Below are 11025 nucleotides of genomic sequence, written 5' to 3'. Positions count from 1 at the left end.
TTCCCTTTTATTCTTCATACATCTGGATAATGTCTGTAATAATGGTTCAAGTCAAGGGGTCAGTTTCTGGGATTTTCAATATAGGAAGAAATGATCAAGGGAGAGGAAAGCAGTGCTGTATTGGTGATGTGTTACAAGGGTCAGCATACAAGAAATAAAAGCCTAATTATTTTAATATATCTTCTTGTTTGTTCTGTTTACGTATGCTGTCGTTCAAAAGTTTTGGGTCACCTAAAATTGTCCTTGTGTTTGAAAGAAAAGCAATTTTCCCCATCAAAATAACATGAAATGGATCAGAAACACAGTACAGACGTTGTAAATGATTATTGATTTCTTATGGCATTTTGTGTCCACTGATCCAAGTTTAAGTTTAAAAGGCTAATTTTGGTTATTAGAAAAGCCTTTTGCAATTTTGTTACAGCTCGAAATGTCCTTGTTTAGCATGCTACACTTTTGCTGGCTCATCCAGCTCTGCTAGAATCATTAAAACCCCTGGTCCTGTGGACCATGAAACTGTTTCCCCTTCTCCTGCCTGCACTTAAAAGATCCTGTGGTCTAAATGTATCTGATATACAGAGAAATCCATTTCGTTTTTGTTTTTTAGAATATAGAGAAAATAAAATAGAAGTCAAACAGAATAAAATGATGCTATTTCATACGCATTTTATTTTGATCTTTTCTGGGGAAAGAAAGTGTAGAATAAGAGAGGATAAAGGGTAAGAGGAGTGAACGCTTCCATCTAATGTAAAACAGCTAGAGAACGGTATCATGCATATATACCGCCGGCTAGTGTGTTGCTAACTGTTATTCTTGATAGTTTTTGAGGGTAAGCTGACACACACACGCACGCACACACTGACTAATTCAACATCTAAAAGTAGAGCAACCTATGTATGCCTAGAACGACTTACTGCCCCCAAACATATTCATAGATAAGGGGTTCAAACTGTAGTCTGTATTAATGGAGGGATATTTTAATGTATTTATAAGTCTTGTCATACCCCTCGAACATATGTATTGTATTAAGCGCTGCGTAAATTGTTGGCGCTATATAAATAAAAGATGATAATAATAATAATATGTGATAGTATCGCTATAACAAACAGAATGCGGTTTGTATACCAGCAAGTATTACAAGTCGCTTAAGGTATCTATACAAATATTTCCCATTACTTGAGGTATCCATGCAAGCAATTACTTGAATTCACTATACAATGTGCATATATTCAAGCATAACAAGCAATTGCCTACATTCAGGTTTAGGTTAATACTCACACAATTATTAGTCCTACCTACATGGACAACTATCTCAATATTAGCAATGAGTCTAAATAAAGGTATGTATTCCAACTTGCAATCCTTATGTTACGTTGTTGAGTGTATCCCCCGCAGATAAGGATACCAATTCACTTGACCTCACATCTCAGTGTTTCAGTATTATGTTTCACACCAATAAGTGTAAAATCCATTGTAGCACCTGCTCTGAGAACTAGTAGCGAGAAAGCCTTAGTTTGGCTGAAGAACACCCTCCCCTCTGAATGATTTGCATGGCAAAAGCTTGAAGTGCACTCAGAACACATGCTTTGTATCTTTATCGTGGCTAAGATACCAAATGGCAAACAACTGCTTTCAAAACCATTATTATGACATCTTGATACAATCATGTAAGCCCTGTCTCCTCAGGTGTAGAGCCTCACCTCCACCTCCATGTCAGAGCTACTGCGCAACCAGTAAGTGAAATATTCTTCTTGGCATACGCACTACAATCTATTATAACAAGTGAACGTGTCACGCTCTAGCCTTTTAATTGCTAACTTGACAGTTTAAATATTTGTTTCCAGATTTTTTGGTAGAGCGTCATAGAGGACCCAAGAGGGAAAAGCTAGCAGAACATTTAGGGTTCTGCATTGGGTAACAGAAACTCTTAGGCTGCCATACAGTTCTATGAGCTGGTGTGCTTAACAGTGATTAAATATGTATTAACATGTAGTGTGTGTGTATATATATATATTATATATGTATATGTACTGTAATATAGAATAATACCTTTTTATTGGACTAACATTCCATTTTGAGTCAGAAGCAACACTAACTACAAAACATCGGGCTGCAGTATAGGGGTTAAAGAGAAGATGGAGACTAATAAGGTTCAGGTCACAGCAGGTTAAAGAGTTTAGCCAGCGTGAGAAGAATTTGGAGGGGTAGAGGGAGTGAGGGTAATAATGGCATTGTCAAAAAAAAGAGTGTAAACTCCTTTGAGCCGGGGCCCTCTTCACCTTTCGTTCTGTAAGTCAAATTGTTATGTCCTGTCTCCATATTGTACAGCACTGGAGAATATGATGGCGCTATATAAAACAATAAATAATAATAATTTAAAAAACAGACATATATGTTTAGATAAATAAGTGAGGCGTGATAAATGAGGAGAAATGAAGTTCTGGTAATGTGACAGGAATCCTATATCCATGTTTAATCCGGTGCCCTCAGTGCTGAAATGTTTAATCATTTTTATTTAAAATAATAACTGCACCCCGGTCAAGTCTTGCTTCTGATGGGATAAAGGAAGGTTGAAACTCTTAAAAGCTTGTCCTTAAAATTGAATGTTTGTCCAATAAAAAGGTATTACGGTATTCTGATTGTTTCCTTACAATTTTCACTACTGGACTAACACTGCTATCCCGAGCAATATATATAGCTTGGGATAGCCGTGTTAGTCCGGTAGTAGTGTGTGTGTGTGTATATATATATATATATATATATATATATATAATGTTATTTGAAGTTGAAGTTCTGAATTGTGTTCTGGCATTGAGCTTTCTTCCACAAACTGGATTGAATCCTGAATTAATTGGTTTGTACTCCACGATTTTTTTTTCTGATGAATTAAGATTATGCCAAAATATTTTTTTTTCACATTTCTTAATAGATTTTTATAACATAATAAGTATGAAATTTCAGTATACCTTGGCAAACTGAAAGCTTAAAATATGAAGTGTTTAAGCCTGCATTTATTGTGGCCCCTTGTGGAACAGTCTGTGTCTGTTCGGAATAATCCACGTTGATTCTTTGTCTTCGGAACCTCTCATGTACCTTTTTGTACTAAATTTATATGTTCGACCAAAAAGGGCAAAAAAATAAATGTGCAAAAAAGTGATGAAGTCATCATAAGAAAAAACGGGTCAGTCCCTGATGATGGCTCGGCTTTTCCCGCTTTGCGCTACCATTTCTCTGTGCAAAATCTCTATTGTTTTTCTATTTCTTCCGCTGGAATTATATAGAATTTCTACGCAACCTATAAAAGCCTGGTTTGCAGGATACTTTCCTACGTTATTATATAATAAAGTAGATTCATCGATTTCAATTTATGAAGGGACCCCCGAGGTCCTGAAACCTTATGTGACTCTACACCTATTTTTTGATGTTGGCCAACAATATATGTGCCTGCTTTTCAGAATAATATATTTCCTAGCGCTTCAGATGTGTAGATCTTGTAGTATTGTGATAACGCCATTATTGTCACTCCGTTTAGGAAGTACGTTTATTTGTTTCCGTTTTTGATGAGTTGGGGGAATGTGAACTAAATCATTATGTCAATCACCAGCGTAAACCACACTTCACTATACTGCTGGTAGCTAAAAAAAGAAATCATTTTGTATGTTGGTATGTAATTATCACTATTATCTTTCGTGTAAATAGCTCTAACATACTCCACAGCTCCATACAATGATGTTGCAATGACAGGGACTAACACTGAACACAAACTGAAACAAGAAGAGCTGAGTAGCCTGCTTGTGCGTCCTTACAATCTAGAGGGATTAGTGATCACACATGTTACACAAGGTAATACGGACTGTCATCATTGACTTTGGAGATGCTAGAATAAATAAGCGGCATTTCCTTACGGGTATTGGTGTCCCAGACCGGAGAAATGTGTTAATTGTGTATGCATGCACACACTACACTAGCTTCTACGCTAACATGTTGTCCCCCGCTTAGAATTCTCAGTCTCGGAGGTGTTGCCGTAGTATCTGTGCCACGATATAGATCATTCATATTTGGCTTATTGTTTGTTTCTTTAGGCAATCCACAAATATTAATATAATTTTTATTTTCCATTAAAGTGTTAAGACTACTGCTAGAGAACAGAGACCACATGTCGCTATCGCTAAACTTCCCTTCCTGTTCTGTGAATAAAATAGTATACCTTAGGGGTACAATTTCTAGCATTTGACATAAAGCTCACTAACAAAGGGTTAAGAACTACTCTATATTAGGCTACACATTACCTGCTACTTTAACACTAAAGCAATATTGATTTGTTTATTAAATCTTCCTTAATATTATTTTTAAGCTTTTTTTTCCATAAGTATATGCTAGATTGACTCCTACTTAAAAAAATAAATAATATATATATATATATATATATATATATATACATTTTCACTTAGTATGTATTCTAAATAAACTAACGCTTGCCTTCTAGATACGTTTTTTTTTATATGAGCATTGATCAGGAATATTTCATAGGGATTTAATATTAAAAAGCAGTTCGGGGTTCCATAGATCTGGGTTCAAAGCTTTTTTTACTTGGTGTCCCAGGGGCTGTAGGGCTTGATGAATGCAAATGAGCACATACAGTATAGGCTGCGGGAAAAGACATTAATGTCCTACAACTGCAGCCCTGACAATGTTATCTCTAAATGGATCTGGCTCGAAGACCTTGAATGACCTTGCTGGAAGTCAGCCGTATAGACATCTTTTTGGCTACAAGAATGTGCTTTTTCTCTGAAGGCCGAGTGTCTGGTCGGAAGTGATACCTGTTGTTGGGCCAACATATAAAAAAGAGGTAGAGTCACGTAAGCTTTCGAGACCGCAAACAACTCTTTTTCAGAAATAAAATGTCTTTATCTAAAAAAAAACCTCTGATTTCCCCAAAAAAGCGTATGTGAATCTACATGTTTTTCTTTGATGACCAATAACAGGCGTCAGTTTCAACTGTCTTCTCATGGACTAATACAGCTAAATCCGTTTTCCCCATGAGGACCGATACCACAAATATCTGAAAATAATGAAATTTTCAAAAAATTATTAAAGAAATTGACTTAATTTATACTTAAAATTAAAGCATGTTTCTTTTTTCTAAAGTGTTTGTACAGGACTGCCTTCGAGTGAAGTGTATGTTTATTGACTGGGAAATAGGCAAAGTTAGACTATGTACCACTATATGGACAAAAGTATTGGGACATGTATTTGTATTTAGCATGTGATGTCATCAAAGTCCCTGTTGATGTAATGGTCAGGTGTCCCGATACTTTTGTCCATATGGTGTATATTGGACCACCACACGTTCAAGCAAAAAAATAATAAAATTCTAGCATGAAATGTTGGTATTGAGACATTGTAACTCTTTTGCATTCACAGATAGTGATGATCCGGAAAAGAGCACTTCCTGGGTTATTTGGTTCCTTCTGGCTTTTTTTTTGGTCTTACTACCGACCCTTTTCTTGTTAACAATTGTGCTTCGGAACAAACTGAAGAAAACAAATGAGAATAAACATGGAGGTAATATGGAACAATGGCATATAATACGCCGTGTCTTGTTTTTTTATGCGTGTGTAATATGCTAACAAATTTCAATTATTGTAAAGGAAAAAAATGAGATATAAACAAGAGTTTGCAGACATTTATGAATTGAGATGTTTTTAGTGCTAAAATCTTAACTGGCTCTTCCCTTATACTCTAATACTTCTCCTTATATGCTATTACATCATATATCTACAAGCCAGGCCACAGTGCTGGTGAATGAATGGGAGAAAAAATTATACTAACTTTATAGTAAAGTAACATTTGAGCTGCAACTCTACATCCCTCAAAATGTGGTAGCAATAATCAGTATATTTTTTATTAAAAACACCACAATTTAAGACCACGACTATGTGATACACAAAGAATATCAACTGTGATCTAACTTACACTTACAGTCCGATCACCTTAGACAGTTTTGTACGGTAGACGGATTGAATTAATTGAACACATATGATAGCTGTGTGGTCCCTTTATATTTTAGTTGTGTCCACCTTCCAAATGCATGGGGAATTTCTGCAGAATCCCCCATGTGCATCTGCTCCGTCCCTCGCCCCCTTAGCTCTTTTCCATAAAGGAGAAGTGTTTGGCTGAACAGATATTGCCGCATCTGATATGCCGGTACTTATTACCAGTCAGCTCTAGGACCGGTTCGGTGAACACTCCATGCGGAGATCTATTCAGACCCCATGCGTATGCACAGAAAACACAGCCACTGATTCAATATACTTTAAAATGTGTTCTTCTTTAGCGGGGCTGTCAGGGACGGTAAATTACCTCTTAAATATCGCGTCTAGTGTATGATGAAATATCTAACGAGATATTCAACATTATGATGAAATGGTTATAGCATTAATTATAGGGTTGTTGTCTTTACTGAAAGAAGCACTGTTTTATGAAGGTGGCAAATCCACTTTAAATTATGTCACGTATGCATAAAGGTAGCATAACCCATACCTACCAACACCCTGGGTGTTCTCGAGGACACCCAAGAGTGCATGTTGCCGAGCATGAGGTCTGCGCGTGTTAGTTTGAGTGAGTTGTGCTATTATAGCACACTTTCTCCATATAAACACCATCCCTTTCTTGAGAATGTGATCTGGCCATTATGTATTCATGGACAGTCTGAGACTGTTGGCGGGTATGGTGGGCCAGATATTCCCTTTTAACCCTAGATACTGGGAAATGCTTTCTGCAAGAGTTTTCGCTTCCATGCATGATGCGTCTTTAGAAGCTTCTCTGTTCAAAGTGAGATCTGGCCATCCTATGAAGAATGTTTCCATCGCTTGTATAGTAAATACAGGCAAAGCCTCACACTCACGTAAGAAGGCAAAGCAGCTGAAAGTATCTGAGCGGTCCTCGTATTGAAAGCTTTGGGATTTTCTAATATAATACATTTGTCGGTGTTTGCATAACTATTGTCCCATTAATGAAACTCTGATAAAAAAGAAACCAGAAAAAGCAGCCACGGCCCCCTAGTAATGAAGAGTAACAATATGTAAATGTATGAAGCCTCATTATAAAGCAGACTAATTTTATGAAATTGGTTAAACTCCTAAGTACGGTACTTTATTATAATATTTTTCAGGCTTCATAAAGCAGGCGCTTTGAATATCCTCAGCAATGGGCAATGATGCAACTTTCTATTCCCCGCAATATAAATAACGATCGCTTTTCATTTTACTACTGTGGCGAAGCAGGACTACTGGGTGGCCTTTGACCTGGCCTCCTGGTAGGGATTGGCCTAGGGTGACACAGCCCTATGATCTTGCTTTCAGATGGGGGGGTCTGCTGGACCCAGTTTTCCAGCCTGGCTTTTTAGGTGGGGGGCTCGCAGGGCCCATATGGTGACTGCTGGACGTCCCTCCAGTCTGGTCCTCTGACCATGGAGGTTGGGGAGTGCTGGGCCGGTTTTTATAAATACGGAACGATTCTTGAGAGTATTGTGTACCATTGTTACTGGCAGCCAACACTATTTTTAAACCTATTTAGAAATGTATTTTAGAGATAAATGTCAATTTTTTTGTTTTTATGAGTAAACCTCTAAAATGTGTTTTCAGGATGTTTTGGAAAAACGAACGACAAAGATAAAAACGAGCTCGGAACGAAGATTAAAGATGCTGTTTTAGAGTCGGCTCCAGCGAATGAAATCAGAAGAGCGATGTGGCAAAATGAAGAAGTGGAAATCCATGTTTGTGACAATGCTTTATCTGACTACCTGTTTCCTTTACCAGCTATAGAGGAAGGGGCCGCTATTCTCGTCACCACAAAAACATCTGCTTGTTGTAACGCGGGGCCAGGTGTCAGGGCTGATGCTTTTGTGGAAATATAACGTGCATTATTTCATGGTGTAGATGGAGTAAATTACTATTTCACAAAGAAACAGCCTGCGATACTGCGCGTCGGGGGAAGAAAGGGCTCCGCAGTTAGTAACACCCTTGATTGCGACACTTGAGCAAAGATTGATGCAATCCATTTGTCTTCCACGCGAACACAGATGCGGTGTCTTCTCTTCTAGCGCATAAAGCATCAAAGATAAGACTGTAAGATCCGGCCGCGGGGCAGGTAATGTCTGTGACATGTAACAATAAAGATGCTTTTAGTACATAAAAATTGAACGAATGATTTTATTACCCGAGTATCTTTACATAGCTATGTCCATTTTTCAGTTACGCAAATGAACACTTTTGTTTCCTGATTGTCCATTTAAATGTGCGAGAACCGTATCATTCAATATGAGTTATCAATTTTGAGTATCATATGAAAATAGTTCTAGATTAAAAAATGCATAAAAGTACTAAAAAGAACCTTTTTTTTCACATAAGTGAATGATGACTATACATAAAAACACAAACAATGGCTTAGAGCCCCCATCTATGTCACATTCCTGTAAGCTCAAATTCAATAAATCCGCCGGGGGTTGATATTGGGGAAAGTACGCAAGTATAGCCTACTGAACAATGGTTTTGTCAAGGACCGAATGAATGTTACCGTTCATTGGACAGAGGATAAAGGGAACATGACGTCTTGTGGGGCACAGAAGAGTAACAAAGGAATAAGAATTTTCTCTGTCCCAATAACCTCATAAACGACAAAATCTATCAATAATAAGGGTGCCTATATCTCCAAAACAACAGAAGTAACAATAGCATACTGGTATCACAAAAAGCCCTGTTTTGGTTTCCATTTGCGAAACACATGTTGGTTTGGTGCCAGGCGTTTTTGCATATTGTCTCGCTTCGTTTAGCGCTTGGTCGTTATTTCACATACTATTCCAGCAAACTCATGACTCACGTGTGATAACAACTGTAGCATACACAGCCCCTAGACCTAAGAATATACCAGCTAACATGTTAAATGATACACAACTGTGATTTCAAATCAATATTTATTTTTTTTTTCAGAAAAATTATGAGATTGACCTCATTTTCAAATGTATTCCTGGAGAAATATAATTCGCTACGCACAAGTGAGCCAGTAGGTCCGAGTCTAGACTCACCTTTACACCTGGGATGCATGTGAGCTAAAACTTGGGACACCCCCGAGTAGGGATGCACCGTGTGGCAGGATATTAAGTCAGTCCCCATTCTAGACTGAGTTGGAGTCAAACTTCTTTGTACACATGCAAGCTTAACAGTGAGTCCAGACATGGACCTTTATGCTCAATTGGCTGCTGTAGCTTGGGATATATGTTTGGAGTTGTTGGTTCTCTCAGTCAGAGGACCTTTGCCTTGCATTTAATGTCTAGACTAAAAAAAGATCAGACTGATATGCCAGGTTCTTCCCCTCTATACTGGTAACCATGAGCAAAAGCTTAAGATGTTGAGTGTTGTAGGGCATGTTATTGAGATTCTGTTCACTTGACCTCCTATCTTGTGCTGTAAGTGTGAGTGGTAAAAAGAATGCTGTCTCATGTGTATTTTATTATAGTTTATTATTACTGAAAGCATTCCTAATGCTAATTCCAAATGTGAGTGATTGATTGAGTGAAAGAAATTGAAAGGAGTTCAATTTGAGCGCTCCGATTCATGTAAAGCACTCAGCAAATTCTGTGTTAGTCCAGTAGCTAGTTCACCATAGTCCCGCTTTTGGTAGTAAGTACCAAGAAGCTTTGGTAGTAACTCAGCTCTAGTGTCATGCTTACATTTGTCTTGTGAAGAATTAGTTGATTATGTTCCAAAGTGTCAAAAATAAGGCCATGATGGAAACCAGATCCCCATTCTTCTTTTCTAACTGCACCCCCTTCATGGTTATATATTGCATGCTCTTCCTCTCCATCGCCAAAGCTAGAGATGGGAGGCTCACAAGGTACTCAGTTCTTCTTCTGGGGTCACATTCCCCAAAAAGATAAGCGACCCCTTCCTTACCTTCTTGGCAAAAGAATGGAGGGACAGATCTTCTTGGCCCCTTCCAAAGAGGAGAACCACCAAATTCTTCAAGGGTAAGTGGGAGCCAAAACGCTAACCCACCTCCCTCTCCATAAAGTCTTCAGGGACTCAGCTTTAATTCCGCTGTGCAGAGAAATAATTCAGGTGCCACATGTGCGCAAAGTACAGTGTGTACAAAACCAGTCCAATCACCCAAGCACCACAGTGACCCAACCTGAAGGCTTATATACCCCGGTAGGAACTGATGGTGTTTTCTAAATAGCTCCCAAGTGTTATTCTTTAAGGAGTGGTGGCGTCACAAAATACATGAATAGACACATGCGATATCACATAGATGTATAAAAGAAATACACAAACACGTTGTTTAAGAAATCAAGGAACATTATTGTTTGATGAGGTGAATTAAATGGCTAGAATTAAACTACCTTTTCTGGAAAGTGGAAAATAGTTCTGAAACTCGTGCTTTCTGAAGATACACGTAGGCTGCTTTCACAAGTATTTATTCTTACCCCACCTCTGCTCAGAGCACCGTGGGGAGATGGCATGACTGCCACCCCCAAGTTTTGGGTTTAGAGAAAGTACAGGTATTTTGCAATCATGACATCATGTTCTAAAAACACAGACTGTCCTTTTTTTTCATTGGGAATAGTTTTATATTTTCCTGCATGAAATGTACGTATCATAGGGCAAACTTTCTCCCGTGAGATCTTCCTTGTATTGCTGAAGCAGAACTATAACATTATGAATGTGAAAGCAGTACTTTTCATATCTTTTTTTTTAGTGGATCTGGGAGAACAAGATTCTTCCAAACAAAAAAAATACTAAGCTGGCTTTATGCTTCAGATACCAGTCATGGTAGGTTTGTAGTGGTCGGCTGGCTGACTAAACTATTTTCAACGATAACTAAAAGTCAGAATGCATTTTCTTTAAAAGGACGTAAACCTCTGGCAGCCGATTTAATCATTTGATGCCTTCCTGATTAAGCTTGGCTTTACAGGTCCTCTGGGTCAAAAAGTGCCAACCCTTCCTTGATGGAAATCTACAATTCCGTAAA

At 38.1% G+C, this 11025-nt stretch overlaps 1 protein-coding gene across 1 annotated transcript; it reads left to right on the top strand.

Moving 5' to 3' along the window:
• The first annotated feature begins 1612 nt into the window (after positions 1–1612).
• Positions 1613–8196, top strand: TNFRSF17 (TNF receptor superfamily member 17). The gene is made up of 3 exons (XM_053471987.1): positions 1613–1730; positions 5422–5562; positions 7644–8196. The coding sequence occupies exons 1-3, from the start codon at positions 1613–1615 to the stop codon at positions 7913–7915; spliced, it is 531 nt and encodes a 176-aa protein (XP_053327962.1). The 3' UTR covers positions 7916–8196.
• Positions 8197–11025: the final 2829 nt, after the last annotated feature.

Source organism: Spea bombifrons, chromosome 7, assembly GCF_027358695.1.
Source record: "Spea bombifrons isolate aSpeBom1 chromosome 7, aSpeBom1.2.pri, whole genome shotgun sequence".
NCBI classification, from domain to species: Eukaryota; Metazoa; Chordata; class Amphibia; order Anura; family Pelobatidae; genus Spea; species Spea bombifrons.
The sequence above is the reverse complement of the archived record's forward strand: the minus strand, read 5'-3'. Positions and strand labels throughout refer to the sequence as shown.

Bases quoted from the DNA above. Each gene is read 5' to 3' on its own strand.
- TNFRSF17 (XM_053471987.1), top strand. From the start codon at position 1,613: ATGGCAAACAACTGCTTTCAAAACCATTATTATGACATCTTGATACAA. The intron at 1,731-5,421 runs GTAAGTGAAATA...TTGCATTCACAG, and splicing joins TCAGAGCTACTGCGCAACCA to ATAGTGATGATCCGGAAAAG. The intron at 5,563-7,643 runs GTAATATGGAAC...ATGTGTTTTCAG, and splicing joins AAATGAGAATAAACATGGAG to GATGTTTTGGAAAAACGAAC.